The sequence below is a fragment of the Syngnathus leptorhynchus genome, chromosome 9 (assembly GCF_054491065.1).
Source record: "Syngnathus leptorhynchus isolate UIUO chromosome 9, UIUO_Slep, whole genome shotgun sequence".
Lineage (NCBI taxonomy): Eukaryota > Metazoa > Chordata > Actinopteri > Syngnathiformes > Syngnathidae > Syngnathus > Syngnathus leptorhynchus.
In genome coordinates, this window is record NC_141203.1 from 6,908,274 (window position 1) to 6,927,461 (window position 19,188).

Genomic DNA, 19,188 nt, shown 5'->3' on the forward strand with positions numbered 1-19,188 from the left:
TTTATTCCGCAAACAAATACAATGCGGCTCAACCTCTGGCTAGCGGCATGCTATTGGCAGTTGGTCAAATATTAGAATTTTAAATGTCATTCAGTTTGATCTCTTTCACACACGAGATAAACATATTCACACTTATTGTCTTTTACAGTGTCTTTTAAATGTGACTGAATCTAACTAGTAACCCCGAATTACATAGACAAGTTAAAGAAAATAGTGATAAGACATTACACGCGTGTAAAACCCATTAAATAGAACTACATCCCACAGACAAACACTATGGAGGAAAAAAAAAAAAAGCTGTTAATCATAATCTCTTGGCGTAAGCGAGTGCTGCGCTGACGTCAGAGGCAACTGATGTCAGCCCCAAAGCTGCAGCCCCTCCTCCAGTTCAAACATTGCGGACTGCAGGCTGAAGGGTAACACGGCTGATTGCGCTGTATATAAATGACCTTGAGTTTACATTTATATCCTCAACACGGCCATCTTTCATATGGTCATTGAATGACCACAGTGGAAAGAAAATGAATGTGGTGAAAGACAGGACACGGTGGTGTGACACAAGTAGAACAACAGATGGTAAGACAATGTGTGGCAGCAGAGCGTGCTTCCTGTCTGCAGCCACACACAATCGGCACACAAAAGCGCAAATGGTGTTTCTCAAAAAGCCGCATAAACCAAAACATGGTGCCGTCTGATGTGGGAGATGTGTAAGGGCCTATCAGAGTTGAGGATGGAAAGCAAATCAAAACCTTGCCATCGAGAAAGCACAGGAAAAATGTAACATTATATCAGAGATAATTGACTAATAACAGCGTATTTAGCTTCAGAAATATTGGGACACCATCTATTCATCAAGTTAAAGGCAACTTTCCTTACATTATAATGGAGTACAACAAATATTTAGTCATTCATCCACTGCTGATAACAAGCAGTTAGCCAAGCAAGCATCTTTTTATGATCCTTGCTTCTTTGAATTTTCTGGCAGGCTGGATGCCTGGTGGCACTATGCTGCCTTTTGAAGGTCTGTGTTACAATTTAATTGGATTCGTGGAAGATACGAAAAAGAGCAGTACAAAAAAAACATACTGATAGTTTTCCTTTTTATGTGTGGGCTTTGTTAACAACAACAACAAAATTTCATGGATCCAAATTGTCTAAATGTGTCTTTAAGAAGGTACCACTCCAGTGACAATCAATTGTATCCCTACAAATACATTACTATAATTTTCTCAGTAAGAGTAACATGTGTATATCAACACACTGAGATTAAAATCATGATACATTTACAAAAGACTTTTTGTCTTTAAATCAAACAACCTCAGACGGCCAATCTGCCTGCGAGTCACGTCCTATAGCAAACAAGGTCACACCATCATTTGGATTACATCACGGCGGACATTCGTCTTTCACGGGTGTCATGTGTGGCACAGCCTGACTCCACTTCGTAACCTTTAAGCATCAAAGTATCCACTCTGCTTCCATCAGTAACAGAGGCATTTACTATGTTGACTAGTGGAGCATATTTTGTATAAAATCCTGTTAATGTACCTGCCACAGTGTATAAAAAAGGAGCCCATGTCAACTGGATTACAAATTTAAACATAACGGCCAACAGGGATGACATCATCACTGACATCAGCTCCCAGCATGGTATGGCATACAGCAAGGGAAGATAAAGAGGCTCTTTTAATTCGGCATCCTGTCTCATTCATCACATGGTGTTTTGCTCAGTCTGGAGGGGAAACATTTTGTAAAGCAAAAAAACATTGTAGACTGTTTTGAGAAAAGATTTATACTAAGAGGAAGAAGGATTTTTGATCTTTGGCCTAGATAAAACAAGGCAAAAGCTTTAATGTGTTCTTGGGTTACACACAAATCAAACTTTGTGAAGGTACGGCACATGTCCAAATAGTTACAGATACAATAAATTATTATTATTATTATTATTAATCACATTTATTTTTCATCGTTAACAGTCCATTTGAATATGGGCCAAGGTGACCAAGAGGAAATTGCACTTATTATTATATATTATATATATGTATTAATATATATTATATATTATATAATTGGAGTTGACAAAATCTACTGTATTTTGTGATATTTGACAACTAGAAGAAAAATATAATGAACACTATTTTATTTGTATAAACAATACAACTAGATTTCTGCCGAAACAAAATGCATTGAAACCTAGTGGGTGGGTAGAAGCTCTATTTTCTGCAATACACTGAGGACCAACCCCCCCCCACCCCTCCCCACCCCACCCCCCCACCCCACACACCCACTGTCTATTACACACAAACATATTTATCAAACACTTTTGGGTCACTTCGATATTGCCTGCGTTGCGTTATCGAAACTAAGCAAATAATCCTTTGTACACCTTCGACATGCATCGGAGGAAAGACTGAAGAATGAAGGTTTGGCTCACTGAAGGGTGCAAGGGGGAGATTCGGACTGTGGTTCTGCTTGGAGCAAACAGGTGGACATCGATGCAGACTGATAAGATACCAGAATGCATTTGTGTGAGGGATGAATGGTCAAGGTCAGCAACTGGATTCAAGAACATAAACTAGGATGATGAAACAACCACAAAAAAAAAGTGGTGATGAATTCATATCCAGTATAGTTACCAACTTTAGTGCAATGACTTTTCAATGACCTTTAAGACCAATGTCCTCATTTTCCTGGTGAACAATGAATGAATCTTAATGACAAAATTGGGTTGGCGTCTATTGTTTGGTCCAGGCTCCAAATGAAGACAAGTGCAATGGATGGACAAGAATAAGTGCATTTAAAGTGTTCTTTTGTCCCATGGCAATGCTTCCAAAATCCACTGATAGCCTGGCCATGCAATAAAAACATTTCACTATGGTCAAGAGGGAGCTTGTTCTTGGTTGTGTGCTGCCATCTTGTGGCAAAATGAAAACAATCTCCAGTGCTGGAACTGACCCAAACATGACAGAGACCCAAGGAGTGGCGCTGTGGTTAATTGTTCACTTTTACTAGCTACTATAAATGATTACCAGAAGAAGAAATACTCAATCCGGGATTTTTGCAAAATCCAGTCCGTGTTTTCCGGATTCAGTCGGCGCCACTCCACGTGTTGTGAAAAATCTATGCCACGTTTCACATCTCTTTCGGAGTCTCTCAAGTTTCACTTCGGTAGTGTGCTTTGTGTTGTCAGGCAGAAAGACACTCACACTAGACTACCGGACCGACATAGGATCTTGTCGCGCACTCCCTTTTTTTTCCGTCCAATTTTGTACATTTATCTGTTTTCCTAACTATGTCGGTGGTGTGTGATTCTGGATTCTCGAGTGAGGAAGTGTTGAACAGCCGCTTTCCTCTCCACCGGGCGTGCAGAGATGGAGATGTCGGCGCCTTGTGCTCCTTGCTTCAGACAACCGCGAACCCGGCTGACCTCACCGTGGAGGACACCTTCTATGGCTGGACGCCCATACACTGGGCAGCTCATTTCGGAAAGGTAGATAGACAGTTTGGAGGGTCGCCCTTTATTTACATTTCTTTTCGTTTCTTTTGGGAGCGAATTTGGCGTCTTTCCCGAGCGCGCCAAGCTTTCTCGGCCATTTCCTCGTCTGTAGCTCATGTGGAATATAAGCCGCCATACTGGAAGTACACAATGGTGCGCGGTTGCTGTTTGTTACACACAAATAGATTTCATTTTTACTCGATGAATCTAATGATCATTTTGGACATAGTAGCTTGTGGATTTGGGTTTTCACGAGTGATCGGATCGAAACCTACAAAGGATTCAGCTCATTAAAAATGCCGTTAAACCTCAGTAACACGTATTACGTCAATACCCGTGTGGACATTTTTTGTAAATTTTAATACATCACAAGTAAATCATGCTCGTTTTGAGTTAGTGTAGCCTGTGGTCTAAAAATAAACCCATTATGTTCACGAAGGTCTTGTATTAATCCACCTCATCGGGTCCCGGAATAGATTAAATAATTTAGCCTTCAACAAATAACTAAGATCCACTTTTGGCCTTTAGGTTTTTCTACAACCATTGTTATAACAAAATATTAAAGGCTCAAGGATGATTCCACCTGCCGTTGGCAGTCAGAGGCTTCGCCAATCAATTTACACAACTGTAGTTTTGTATTTCAAAACAGTGATATCCATTAATCTGTGCTTGGGGGTTAAAAGGATAAATACCTAGATGTTTCCCACACCAACACTCGGACTGCAGCTGTTTGAGCTACCCTGCTTCGGACCGTCTAAACATCTTCTAGGACAACCAAAACAGTCCCGTTGTGCTAAATCCAATGATCTGCAAAGATCCGTTCATCATTTCCTGTAAGGAAATTGAAGCGGTGCCAAAAATAAACCGAGCCTACTATGCAAATTAACGAGTGGGTGCACCAACCAGCTTTTTACCTCACTTGTCAGTGTCAACAATTAAATGAATAATTCTGAATTCTTTCAGCTGGAGTGTGTGATACGTCTGGTACAAGTGGGCTGCGGCGTCAACATTGTGACCTCCAAGTTTGCCCAGACACCAACTCACATTTCAGCATTTGGAGGCCATCCCCAATGCTTGTTATGGCTCCTACAAGCCGGCGCAGACATTAATAGACAGGTGAGTGATCAGATCAGTATGCACACTAGACACTGGAACGATAATAGAAATAAAAATCACTCAACTTCATTATGTACGTCAAAAAGCATTGCTGTCACAAAGGAGCCAGCCAATTGAAGGCACTAGTGTTTCTGCATGAGCTGCATGAGATGGTGGGATTATGGTTTTATGCACTGCTGCACTACTTGGAGAAATTAGATTAGTAGGTCACAATGACATAAACACGCCAATGTCATCATGACACACACAGAGTGCAGACTTTTATCTCAAATAAGTGGTTATTCTATTTTGTGGGCTTACTAGACACCTTAAAGCGGAGGCTTCAATTCCTGTCTGCTAAACAGTTGTACTAGACTACACGCAGCTTGCATTGCCTGGTATTTCATCATGACTCATTCGTGGTGTGTGTTTCTTTCCCTTGAGCACACACTCCCTTTTTCCTCTGTCGCTCTTTCCCTCTGTGGAAAAAAAGGAGAATGAGTGCACTGGTTCAAAATCTTATCCTCAACTCAATTGTATTTACATGTCAAAGAAGTCAAACTTGTAGTGAAAAAGTTGACCCATCAGACAGTGGAGATATTTGGCATCTGAAAGGAGAAATGTCGAGGCGCTCACTCTTGTTCTATTGAGTCCAAACATGTGTTTCTATGTTTAACTGTGAGGTACTCTGTTATCTCTCAGGACTATGTGGGCGAGACGCCCATCCACAAGGCTGCACGTGCGGGCAGTCTGGAGTGCATCAACGCTCTCCTAGTGCATGGAGCAAAAGCTGAGTAAGTCCTGTGGTCAATGTTGTGAGCTCATCTCTTTTTTTCCCCCCCCCCTCCACCCTCTCTTTGTCTAAAACTCTGGACATGACGTCTTTACAAGGGCTTGCCACCAAAAGCTGAATTAGAGCAGCGATAACGTTCCCAAGGTAATCTTTAGGAAACATGCTCGTGGGAGGAATGAACCTGCTCTGTCTAAGATAGCTGCACATAGTGACGCGGATTAACGTCACTGTCTCAGGGAAATAAAATAGCACCTGGCAATGCATTGAGCACAGCACATCTACTGAACAGCAACCCTATCAGGTTTTGTGGTTCCGTGTTCAAGGTGTCGAAATAATCGATTGATTCATGGACACCGAATCGATTATTTCAATTAAATTAATCGACAACTATTTTAATAACTGAGTAATCATTGAGAGACATTTTTTAACTTGAAATCGACCACAACCTGTGATTTCATCCTCTTAACAGTAATTAATCTCCGATTTCAGTAGTCCTTCACAAAAGTAAAAGCAGACTGATTATCGTTTGTGTTGAATCAAAATAAGGCATTTGTCAACATCTGCTTTTGGAAAATAAGAACTGAGCCATGTTTGAATCCATTTCAAAAAGGTTAGTGAGTACATTAATCTCTCTTGTGACACATATATATTTTTGAAATCGCGTAGAAATACCAAATAACTGTAAACAGTAATTTGGTAATATATAGTTATTAGGATTTTGTAATCCACTTCAATGGAAGATTAAATTGTAACCAATTAATCTATAGAATAATCGATTCTAAAAAAACAAAAAACAAACCTGAAGCCGTATTCTTTGTTTTACCATTGATGGCGAAATGTTCAATTTGGTGGTTCGCCCTTGAAAAGGTGATTCATTTTGTTCATCTTTGAAATTGTTTATCATTGTGACAATTCTCATCAAATTGCTCCTTGTGTATCTACCAAGATTACAGATTTATGATCGTTTTTGTTTACACTCAATTGACCCTGTAAGATGTGAGCTAAATATTACTGAATGTTGATTATTAACCGATCCCAACGGCTTTGAGTTTAAACACTACCTTATCTGGTCACCTGGAACACAAGGACAGCTTGATGAAAATGTTGATTAACTGTTCTTAACTTAGTAGGCCGTGTTGCATGATATTTGTTATATCTAGTGTGTTTTTATTTAACATTTATTTTGGTTCATGTTTTACATAAAGTTTTAACTATATGACCAAATGCACATTGCACTTCACTAAGAAAGAAATTTTTTTTAAATACCAAAGCTGCACCGCATTGTATGAAACTGCATAAAAAGGTAAACAAACAAGGGTAGACTCTTTGTACGCGTAGATAAAATTGTCGGTACCCCTCTGTTAATGAAAAAAAAAAAAACCACAGTGACAAATACTGAAATAATAAAACAATAAAAAATAAAAATGTAATTCAATTAACCAGTGAAAATGAAACTGCTTTTGAAATGTGGTGAAACTGAATTATTTTAAAAATAAATTTCTGAAACAGGCTGGGACAACAAAATGATAAACATTTTGCTGCACAACTTTCCTTCCATGGATGTTCTGTAGGATTTAGATCAGGGGTCTTTTCTGACACTGGACAGCATATTTCTCCAGAGAACACCTTGCTAGTCTTGAGATTTCATTCTATCCTGCGCAGATTCAAGAGGCCCTGTGACAGATGTAGCAAAGAACATAACGGGGCATCAACCATGGTTCACTAAGTTCTTTTCTTGGGATCCTCCTTTTCTCACCTGTGACGTGCCCTGCCAAAATGTAATTTTTTTCCTCGTTCTTATGTCATACCACTTTCTCCCAGAAGCTTTGTCAATTGTCCGCATGGAGTTTGACAAATTACAGTCTTGCTTTTTTTTGCCATTTATTTTCAACCATGATGCCCGCCTTAATTTTTTTGCCTCATGGAGTCCAATGGACGCTGCGATATGACACTGATTTCACCTTGACTTTGGAGTTCACCTTTAGATTCTCTGGAAGATGTTCTGGTCTCTACCTGATAAAAAAACAACACAAAACATGAAGACACCTTTGACGCTAATCGGAGGACACAACTTGGTTGACCATCAAATTATTCACAATCGTCTCTCGGCGTAATCATTTTTGCCCTGGCCTGTTATGAGTTTGTTTCTTAAAATAATTCAACTAAACCACTATTCAAAAGCAATGCTTGACTTTTGTCAGTTAATTATTGTTTTTTACAATATATAACTTGATTATATTCATGTTTGACAAGTTTGTCGAGGTATGTATTAAGGTAGTAAATGACAAACCACCTTTTACTGTTACCGCAAGAAGCGAGGTTCACATACTTAATGTTTACCAGTCAAGAATGAAAATAATCTTGTTGAAGACTTTTTTTTTAATGTCTTACTGTTTGAAAAGCTGTGATTCAGTTTCATTCATAATGAAATCTTTATTCCTGGCTAAAGACTAAATAAAGTATAGAAATAAAAGAAAATTTAAAACACCACTATAAGGAACTTGAATTTCCATCTACAAATAAATATTATGATCCTGTAAAGTTCACGTTTTATAATTTTAAGTCTCATCATTTGACCCCCCCTCCAAAAATTAGTTGTTAATAGTAACCATTAAATGGTCGTTTTTCAGGCTAATCCCATCTCCTGCAGTATTATGTTCTTTTTGCTTGGAATATTCTTGTCACTTCTGACCCAAAATAGCAAGATCCTAAATAGCATATTTCCTGTTTATGTCCCTTCTAAAATTATATTTGACTTGCAGTTCCATACTTTGCATCAGGCTGTTTCTAATTGCTCCAATGCCATTTGACGTTGTCCTGAGGTCCAGAATTTCCAGGGAGCTTTCATGTGTGTATTATTTAGGCTGTTTAATTTATTGACCAAGAAAACCCCAATATATTCCTGTAAATATGTTTGAGCAAATATATCTTATATATCTTGTATATTGTAACTGTTAAACAAACATTATTATTATTATTTTTATTATTCATAGTAGTCGTAGTAGTAGTCGTCGTAATAGTATTATTACTATTATTATTATTATCATTGTTATTATTATTATGATATTGTTGATGAGCTATCATTTATGTAGTGTTTGTAATAATCAAGATAATGATTTGCTTTGATGAACAACACAACAAAACCCTTCAGAGATTCAGTGGTAACTTAAAAAAAAAAAAAATCACATTAAATTCGTATCTTCAAGTTTTCATTAAGCATTTTACTCTACATTGAAACATGTCTTTTCTTGGCACATGAAACCCCTGGTTGGTTTGGCTTCACCCAAATTAATACATAATCTATTTCTTGTGATGTGCATTTGGTTATTACCTGATGAGTAAATGTATAAGTGATGAAAATGTATTTTTTCCCCTTTAGATCACAGATTCTGTCTTTAGTCTCTACCATGAAGTTTATTATTTTAAGTCGAGGGAAATTTTGGGGGCGCATTTAAGAGGGAACCTTAAGCATTTTAGGTGGGAATGAGGCTCATGACAAACCAAATACTAAATACTATTGCAGTTCTTACGATACACTACATACATCAAATATATTAAAGAAAATACACTTAAGATAAAAAAAAAATGGTAAGTTGTTCTAGAACAACTAAGATACCGATCAAGCCAACCTGTTATTTGCAAAGAATTACCTCTGTTTTGAATAAAAATGTTTTGCCAGTCAAGAGAGTCAGTTAATTGACTTAATGCAGTTCCAGTTAAAAGTGGACATGCGATTTATAATAAACGATGTTAAATATCACAAACAAAAGCATTCACCTTTTATTGGTTTGATTCATACAGTGCCCACAGAAGAATTGATCATCGCCGCTTCTTTGGATGAATGTCGGTCTTAACATCTACTCAGATGTTGCTTTGTCTGTCCTGCGTTGCCGTGCCATCCTCTTGAACTCTCCTAAAGACGTAGACAAAAATAGAAAGACCACGTAATTTGTTAGTGGAAGCCATTTGAACCCCTCTCTGTTCACACACTTAAAATGTAATTTTGTCCACCAACGCGTTTTAACTAAGAATTGTTCATTTAATACTGAATGGGGAGGTGGCATTTTGCCTACTTGGGGATCAATAACAGACCCATTTCTGGTCCTGCTTTATAGGCAGTAAATTTCTAATGTTAAAAAATGAATGCATTTGTCTCGTACTTCAAGATTGGTGAAGGAATCAAAAACCTCACTTTTTTTTTTTTGACCTCGTAGTTGCTGAACTGATCCAAAAACTCAACATGCATCACATTACTTGTTGTTGGCTAACTTTATAACTTCATATTACTGATAACTCCCATGACCTCCCCGCTCCCCCTTTTTTTTTTTCCTTTTCACTCCAAAGAGACTAATCTCCATATCCCTATAGTTTCTATTTGAATTTGTCATGAGCCTCGGGAAGTGGAAAAGCAGCCCGTTAGCAGGAGACAGGCTACTGTTAGGCAAGTTTGAAGACACAGCATGTTAGAAGAACAGAGCGATTTAGGGTTGTTAGCGTTAGCGTTGCTAAGCGCCATGTACTCACCTATTAACTGTGTAAAGGTAACAATCATCCTGTGCAATGGTTATTTATTTATTCACTGTTCTGTCACTGTGTCAAATATTTTAACGTCATGCCAAGAAATGTCTTAATTTTGTTATGTCACACTATTAACCTGATACAATATCCTGTAATCCTTTGTCACCTTTTCCTTCATGAAAGTGACAATAAGTGACAAAAAAAAAAAGACAAAAGTTTGCTCACCTGTTAAAACAGAACCGTCCATCTTAATTGTTTTGCAGCCATTGAGTTGGAAATGACTTGGTTTTTTCAAGTAATCCTAGAAAGGGGGAGAATAGACACTGCTGAGTCTGCCCCGTTCCCTGGGATAGCCGCACTGTTGTGGCATTGAGTGTTCTCACTATCGCTTCCTATCTACACACTGGCAAACTGTTGAGGTATTTCTTGCGGTGATTGGTTTTAATGCTAGGTTTTGATGTCAATGAATCACAACTGAAATTTTTTTTTAGACCTGCATGCTTTGCTTATTTATTACCCATGATTGTTCTTGTATCTAGCTTTTGTCTTTATTTTTAGCTTATTTATTTTTTATTCAATCTATGATTTGTTTTTGTCAACTAACCATTAGGAGCCCTTTATATGGACAGGTTTAATCACGTGAGTCCCATGTCAAAGCACTAGCATGACTTTAGGTTGCCTCTGGGAGGTTAGACGATTAGTTAGCGAAGACATACACTATGTACATAGGACTGAAAAGCAAAGCATACCAGGCATTCAAAAAGAATTAACGCTTCCCTTTTGAAACCAAACAAATGGATCGATGCACACTAAAGATGTCACGTCTCACGAAAGGAATACGTCCTTGCTTTTATATTATTTTTTTTATTTTTAATCCAGTTTTGATAGTTTTGTCTGCTGAAGCACCAAGGGCCCGTGCATATATTTTACTGACATTTAAAGACTTTCAAAATTGATATATATTTGCCAAGAAATTATATGCCTGATACTGAGCAATAAAGTAATTATATCAGACCATAGTATGCTCATTTTTACCCTTGACAAGCAATAAAGTTTACAACTACAACCTCTTCAAGTCAACCAAGTACTATGGATCAATTTACAACAACAACTTGGCGAAAAATCTTTTAATTTAGAAGTATGAATCTGATTGATAAATCAACAGAACAGCTCGACTCCTTATAGGGAGCGCCTGAGCAGTGCTTTTAAGGTCATGCTGATGGAATTAGTGCTTGAAGGCCTTAGTTGGAAATGAGTGGAGATTTGAGCTGACGTCAGAACACGCGTTATTGAACCGCTGCCCTGTCGCCCTTTTAAAGGGTCAGATGATGGTTAAATCCATGTTGTGGCTGTTTGGGCCTTTATACCACCGATAGTTTAAAAAAAAAAAAAAAAGTCATTATGTAAAATGAAAGATGTATTCCTTGACGTGAGACAAGTACGTTTACATGATCACATATCTTCATACAAATGATCTGATTGGATAAACGTGTTGGAAGCGTTAATTTGAATTGGGGAGGCGGGTGATGTGCCACAAGTTATTGTGTGATTTCTTTTTTGTTTTAATTATTATATTTCACAATGTAAAGATATTTAATGTGCACTACTTCTCTAAAGGTTTTTTATGACACAAACATATGATGGAAATGGCTGGAAAGTTGTCACATTGTGGAAGCCGATGTCACTTGCTTACAGTAAAACTATTCAACAGTTTGATTCGGGAAAAAAAAAAATCAATTTATCACAAGTGAAATTGAAGAACTTTTGTGGAGTGATATAATTGCTCCATGAAAATGGTGCCTCTCACGTAGGAGCTGCATCCTGGCACTTTTCCAGAACCTCCATTTAGTTGACAAAGACCTTTTTGTTTGCGCTGAGAACACATTACGCACTGTGATGACATTCACACAAACAAGTGTACTATTGTTTTGTAAATGGAGAATTCCGTTCATTAATCTCGAAGCGACCCAGCCCTTAGCTGCATTTTGTTTTCTGACAATTAAGGGAGCTTTCTCTTTGTCTGCAACTATATTCCATTGGCACTGGATAATTTTGGAATAACGATGAATATTGGTTTTACTGTCGAGTAACATCAATTCCACAATTGACGATAATCCAGCCCCCAGCACTGCTTGTTTGATCTTTATGCATTATGAAAGTCTGCTGCAAAGAGGCGCGATTAACACAACTGTGAACAATGCACACACACACACACTCACACACACTCACACACACGCACACAATCTCAGATGCAGATGCTCACGTTCTTCTGGGCAATCTTCAGACCAGACCTTTACCTTGAAAGTTCTTGTATACTTGTCGCAAACACTTTCATTTCACAGTTCTTTTTAAGGAACTTACCAAGAAGATATGTCTTTGATACTTGGCTCATCCTCGGGATGTTGGATTTAGTATCATGGGGCGATTTTGAAATCCAGCCTTCTCAACTTTGGACTCGTCATCGTCGTTCTTAGCAACTATCATCTGTAGCACTTCTACTTTACCATACGTCACATACTCTTCTCTTCTGGTGGACTCCATACTTGAATTCCTTACACGCATTTGGATATGAAGGTGATCTTGTCCTTTTTCATATTCGCTTGTCTTTCATTTCGAGAGCATTGGTCACCAAGTCTTTCCTGGGTTCCACGACGCTTGATCATCCACTATCATGTCGGATCATTTCAGGTAAACATTCGAAAGAATATTCCATCATTTCCATTGTTTTAATCCCGTCTCTTGGCCAGCAGACTTATTTTCCATCGGAATATTTGAAAACATTCAGTTCATTCAAACGATGATGCAAACGATCCAAAAGGGATCCATCATCTGTCATGACGACAAAGGCGATTTAATTCATCGTTGTACATGTCTGTGTGAGTGTTTGCTTGCTGAGTCTGTTGCTGTGTGCGTGCGTGTGGGTGGGTGTATGAGAGAGAGAGAGCGAGCGAGTGTGTGTGTGTTATGTTTTCTTTTTGTGTTCAAGACAACATGCACTAAGTCCCACTGACACCCAACGTTTCCCATTGTGCAGTGTAAGGAATGCCAGTGGGCTGACCGCCGCCGACCTGGCCCACGCGCAGGGCTTCCAGGAGTGTGCTGAGCTTCTCGCCAATGCCCAAAACTTTCAACAAAACATGGCTCAGTTCCATAATGGGGCCTTTCTTAATGGTACCAGCCAGAATGGGGGCCACACACACCCCACTATCCAGAGCTGCAGCTTCTTCAAGGGCATACCCAACAGAAAGAGGTCATTCGATGGCCAGGAAATCAACACGGTCAAGAAGGCAAGACCTAATGGTGAGTCAATTATGTGCCACAATCTACAGATGTATTATGGCAGCACAAGGGAACTCAAAATAAGGCCACTTTCAGGGTGAATCCAAAATGAATTCGTATCAAGTGTCTGGCCTTTATAATTTTGTGTTTGTTGAATGAATTTGCATCAGGTGTCTGGCAAGCGCTTATGATTTTAGTTTTTGTTTGCCCACGTGTTATTGATGCACTCTTTCGACACCGCTGTGGTTGTTTGTGTCTCTTTTACATGTTTGTACATTGGGATTTGTTTTTAGTAAATGTAAACACAGAATTTTGGGGGACTTGAAAAGTGAAAACATGCAGAAACAACAGAAGGAAATTAGACTAAATCAAATGCAGCACTTGGTACATGTCCAACAATATACACACTCATAAACAAAATTCAAATACAGGATTAATTGATTTAGATAGTTCATATAAATAACACTTTTAAATTTTTTACATCATGGTTGCTTGTCAAGCATTACTTTGTGGAACTTGAGTTTGCTGCTCTGCAGCAAACAGCAGAGGGTGCCATTGATCAAATTACCAGTTGCTACCTTTACGGGTAGGCTTAGAAATGGATATTCCTAAACGAATTCAGGAGTATGTAAAGGGAAATGTTTGGAAGCCAAACCTTGCAACAACACAAGGCAGTAGTTTAATGAGACAGAGTACCTGTTTTGGAAGTTATATTGCGTGTTTATATCATCTGTACCCTACTGTAGCTAGAGAATGTTAACTATATTGTGTTACTTTTGTTAACTGAATTACTTCTAAATAACTTTATCCACCTTACTGTTGTTTTTGTTTGTTTGTTTGTTTGTTTGTTTGTTTGTTTGTTTGTTTTTCCCCCTTAGGCGCTGGCAATGCATTTGAACTGCAGAACGGCAACGGGCCTCTGGTTGGTGCTGGAGAGTCCCCAATGGAAAGCATGGAGTTGGCGTCTACTGTGAACTCAGGTGGGCCAGGTCCCGTTTCATTGGGGCTGAATGGGCTGGCGCCAGCCAACGAACCAGGGCCTATGGATCAGTGGGAGGACCAGGGGGGGCGGGCCACCTCCAACCCCACAGCTAAAGAGCTGGAGGTCTACAATGTGGCATCCATGCAGACTCCTTGTCGCTGCACTAATTCGTACGCTTATTTGTAGAAAGGTCGCGAGTGTGCGTGTGCGTTGTGTGTTGGCACACATTCTAATAGTCACATTTGTGTTGTATATATTTTGCTATTGTTAAACTATGGCTTATGGCAATTGTTTGCATCTTACATGGATAAAGCAAAGTAGAAAGGTGTGTGTGTGTTGCAGTGTGCGTACGGTTTTCTACCCACCTGTATACCCGATTCCAAACAAAATTTAGAGAAGTTGTCCAGTTATACTGTCAGTTTGAGAGGTTTACTGTTAAAAAAAAAACTTATTTTGCACATTTTTATAGGTCATTGGCAGATAAAAATGGTTGTTCCCTGTCTCAGTGGTTAAACAGTGTAAAAAAAAAAAAAAAAAACACTGTCCTTGGTTATTTGTCTTAATTGCAATTTAAATGACTATTTGTTCACAACATAGTCAACTAACAAGTTTATTGTTGTATCCATTTTTGTTGTGGCTAAAGCTGAAGGTGTTGAGAAAAGTTTAAAGGTAATTTTATAATCAGTTAGTTGGCCCAAGAAAGTTTGCATTTATTTGTATTGTTTGCTAAGAAAACAAAGCCTTATTACTTGAGCTGATTGTGGGAACGATGTGAATTGTTTCCTTATTGCATTTTAGTTTGTTTGGGATTTTGTGTGTCAGTGTTGATCGGGTGTAGCTTTGTAATTAATGATGTTAAATCATTAAATGTTGGACAATTTTATAAACAGTTTTTCTTTTCTTTATTTCCGTCATCGAATCCATGTAAAAAAAGTGTTGACAACCTTTGCTCTGACTTGGAGCGCAGCAGTGGATTATATTTCAAAAAATTTGAACCTGTCAAAGCGGTATCTAGGAAACTAGTTCAGCGTGTCATGCAGCATGCACAAATTAGGTTGTGACCTATCTAGAGGCAAGTCTGGGCTTGTGATTTGCAAGATCACGTCAACGTCTTTTACAATTTATTGATCGCGGTACCACATGCCCGGTGTAACCTACATGTCAAAGTTTGCAGAGGACTTCAATGACCGAGCGGTTTTGAACAGGTCACCACCTCCAGAATTAGGTCTGCATTCACCAATGATTTCTTTACACATGCTCTTGATTGTTTGTCTTCTCCCTCCCAGTGTCAGTTGGCATTTCCTCACTTGGTCACTGTCAACCGCAGCTTCCCTTCGAGCGCGATTCTACTGCAGTCTACACGGGGTCCCCCGAGATCAGCCAAGTGGAGCACCAGAAATCTGTTAAAGCGGAGCAGTTGTATGACCACACCATCTTGAGCACCATGCTCCTCTACCATGGAGCCTAAATTTAGATGAACAACAAACTGTTAGCCTAACATTTCTTCATTTGCCTTAAAGGTCATTGAGCGGTGGGCCGCTAGTTAATGGAATCATTTCCTGTTTGTGAAGGGCAGGCCCAGTGTGGCAGTTTTCTTTCTTTGTGTATGAGGCTTGGAGAAGTGGTTCTTGGTTTGAGTTTTTCACGCAATTGTTGTTTGTATATATTCCTTCGTAAGTAAGCATCTTTATTAAAACACTGCCAACGTCCAACATGATTGAGTTTGTTTTGTATGAAAGTATTCAAGGCCACGCTGTCAAAGAAAATAATTGATCATTTAACAGTTGTACAGTATTATGAGACAAAAGCAGTAAATTCACAGTATTGCTGCGTAAATGTGTAAATTCCACCTATTTCACATTGTTCCAACTTTCTCTGACTTCCTATCTATATTACAACTTTAAAGAAATCCATTTTCTTAATATTTGTCACTTTTTTTTCTTTGTATATTCTAAGAAAATTGCAACATCTCTGGCAATATGACTTATTCCTCGTGATAATATCCTTTCAATATCTACATTCTATTTTGTCAACAAATTACAACTATTTTTCTCATGTCATGACTTTATTTGGCTTGCAAAATTAAAGGCTTGTTAAAATTTATTTTTATGGTCGTTACTTTTATGTGTTATACCTCATGATCATATATTATCCAGGGGTGGCCTTTACAAACGTTTGTTCTTTTGTACATAGCTTTAATCATCCTTTAATTTTCTTGGATTCTAAAGGTCATGAATCATTTTCCTTTTGGGCCAAAGGTTACCCCAAAGTATTTTCCGTTTCAATCCCCCCCACAGTTCGAAGTCGTCTATTTTCTCCTGTTCGTCGAATTTGTAGGCAGCTGAGTTCATGAAAGCATACCCAGACTGTGTCTTTAAATAGAGCGGATGGGGCTCGCACACCCCGGTCTCACGTGTTTGGCCCCCGCAGCGTCGGTGCTCCGAGCCAAGTCACCTGTCTGGAGCAGGCCCGACCTTCACCACCACATCACAGCACAAACACACGTCATTGTGGCCGCGCCCCGTCGCAAACTACCACCTTGCGTAACAGGTAAGAATAGAATCATCCCGTCACACAAAAATTGCTGGTGTGTCATTTAAGACTGCTTTTGAAGAAACTGACTTCAATTTGTTATATGGTAGGAAGGTTTCCGTCTGTATATATATATTTAGGGCGAGATATCTAAGGCACTTACATGTCATATATTTTCAGCCCCCCTACTATTCATTGACACATGGTATCTTCCGTTTAAAGGGGCTGGACTAAACCGACCGGATTTTAAGAGAAAGACAGGAACCAGAACTTCGACGTTGACAAATTAGGATGTTATCAGATAAACGTTAGGGGCATTAATTCAAAACGTTCTCACCAAAACACGAACGATAATACGAATTAAATAGTGAATTCATAGAGTTGGACCATGTCCACGCCGGCTAGAAGGAGACTTATGAGAGATTTTAAACGGTGAGTTGCTTTTTCTTTTGCGTGTCAAAAACGGCTAACATGAGAGCGAAGTCCGGTCGAAACCCGAAACACCCATGTTGTTATACTTATTATCCATAATCGATATACTCATATTTTCATTTAGGCTAGAAACTAGTTATATAAATTCAGTAAACAACGCGTTAGCCGGGCTGCTTGTCGAACAAGTTTCGTACGAGCTAACTCTAGCTAGTCGTAAAAGCAAAACTGTTATGTATTGTTTGACCAGTCTGTTTTTCTTTCAGTTTATGTCGTCGTTTACGTGTTCTTTGTGAACTTTTAACATTTGTTAAGTAAAGAACTGAGCAATGGCGGAAGCTGTCAGGGAACGTGTATCTTTTTTATCTTTTTATTTGCGAGTGAGTCCTAAGTAAAGCGTCTCGTAAACGTTCTGGTGCGTTTGTACATGAACTTTTTAAGAACACTTACCACTCACAAGAAACTATATGAAGCGAATTAGAAAGACTTTTAATTTTCAATGATGTCGTCAAAAAGAAGAAATGATGTTTTTTTTTTTTTTCTTCCCCCGTGTTATTTGGTTGTATAGTCTACAAGAGGACCCCCCAGCTGGTGTTAGTGGAGCCCCATCAGAAAACAACATCATGGTGTGGAATGCAGTCATTTTTGGGTAAGCCTGAACGCAATGGTACCTTGATTTAGGACTTAAATCCATCCTCAACAAAGCTTGTTAGTCAATTTACTAATACAGCAGTTTCTTGGTCTAAGAGCGACTTGACTTTTCAAGCTCAAAGCTTACGAAAGCCTCATAAATTGGGTCACTTATGGTCTGTTTTGTCTTTTAAGCCTAAAATGATGACATTTTTTTGTATCCAACTGTCTTGTGTTTCAGCCCCGAAGGAACTCCATTTGAAGATGGTAAGTTTGATTTTTATGCCGAATGACTGACTTTGTTTAATAGATGATTGACACATTGACCAAATCGTTATTGTCTTTTTTTTTCCCTCACAGGTACATTTAAACTCATTGTCGAGTTCACGGAAGAATACCCCAACAAACCTCCCACAGTGCGATTTGTGTCAAAAATGTTTCATCCTAATGGTAAGAATATTACTGTGCTTTTGACAATGGCTATAATACTCCTTTTTTTGAGAAAACAATGAAAATATAATTTATATTTCAATGCTTTTCCACCCCCTCTACAGTCTATGCGGATGGTAGTATTTGTTTGGACATCCTCCAAAATCGGTGGAGCCCCACTTACGATGTGTCTTCTATTCTGACGTCCATCCAGGTCAGAATGATGTGATATGTCTGCTGGTTGACACACTGAAAGCGAGCCAAATACAATGGTGTCCATGTTTGTTGTCCTGCAGTCTTTGCTGGATGAGCCCAACCCCAACAGTCCGGCCAACAGCCAAGCGGCTCAGCTGTACCAGGAGAACAAGCGCGAGTACGAGAAGAGAGTTTCAGCAATCGTAGAACGAAGCTGGCGAGACAGTTGACCTGGTTGACGATATGGGTCGAATGATAGTGTGGAGAAGAGCCCTCTCCTCTCACCTTTTTTTTTTTTTTTTAGTTAACATTTTATGCACTTTACCTTCAATGTCCCTTCATAGGATTTTATCTTTTCTTGTCTGTCAAGATAATTCTTTTTTTTTTTTTCTATATCTACAATCGTTGCCCATATTCCTAGCATTTGTGCTGAATCATGCCTTGTTTGTGGGCCACCATTTTATTATGATCACGTTTAACGTCCCCGGTGCTTGGCCGCTCACGTCATTTTTCACAGAGAATTTTGCCGCCGTGGGCTCCCAACATTGTTACGCTATCTCTTTGTTGTGCTGTGAACTGTTTATTGCATGCATGACACAGTGAGCAAATTTTATCTCCTCCCCCTCTTCAATACTTTTGTATATAAGAAAACCTGCATCTAAATATATGTACAGATTTTGCACTGGTTGTCTCCGGTGTTGTTTATTTCCAACGCTTCTCGAGACAAAAGGCAAATTTGTCATCTAAAATAGATATGACAATTTGGCATAATTCTGTTGAGTAGCTAAATTTAGTCTGTTACGTTTGCTT

At 38.8% G+C, this 19,188-nt stretch overlaps 2 protein-coding genes and 1 long non-coding RNA gene across 4 annotated transcripts; 2 read left to right on the forward strand and 1 right to left on the reverse strand.

Annotated features, from left to right (window-relative positions):
• Positions 1-3,072: 3,072 nt before the first annotated feature.
• ankrd10b (ankyrin repeat domain 10b) lies at positions 3,073-16,266 on the forward strand. Of its 2 annotated transcripts, XM_085919747.1 has the most exons (6): positions 3,078-3,490; positions 4,460-4,612; positions 5,294-5,385; positions 12,937-13,202; positions 14,060-14,161; positions 15,450-16,266. In XM_085919747.1, the coding sequence occupies exons 1-6, from the start codon at positions 3,293-3,295 to the stop codon at positions 15,629-15,631; spliced, it is 993 nt and encodes a 330-aa protein (XP_085775873.1). In that variant the 5' UTR covers positions 3,078-3,292; the 3' UTR covers positions 15,632-16,266. The 2 variants fall into 2 exon arrangements, with proteins under 2 accessions (XP_085775872.1, XP_085775873.1); XM_085919746.1 differs by lacking the exon at positions 15,450-16,266 and having other exon boundaries at positions 3,073-3,490; positions 14,060-15,443.
• Positions 7,261-10,253, reverse strand: LOC147050902 (uncharacterized). The gene is made up of 3 exons (XR_015067225.1): positions 10,128-10,253; positions 9,162-9,297; positions 7,261-7,397 (listed from the first exon to the last, which is right to left on the reverse strand). It is a non-coding gene; the product is annotated as an uncharacterized LOC147050902 (long non-coding RNA).
• Positions 16,267-16,931: 665 nt separating the features above from the next.
• On the forward strand, positions 16,932-19,060 carry ube2al (ubiquitin conjugating enzyme E2 A, like). The gene is made up of 6 exons (XM_085919749.1): positions 16,932-17,127; positions 17,693-17,773; positions 17,996-18,021; positions 18,115-18,204; positions 18,309-18,397; positions 18,480-19,060. Exons 1-6 carry the CDS (start codon positions 17,084-17,086, stop codon positions 18,606-18,608), a joined length of 459 nt encoding a protein of 152 aa, XP_085775875.1. The 5' UTR covers positions 16,932-17,083; the 3' UTR covers positions 18,609-19,060.
• Positions 19,061-19,188: the final 128 nt, after the last annotated feature.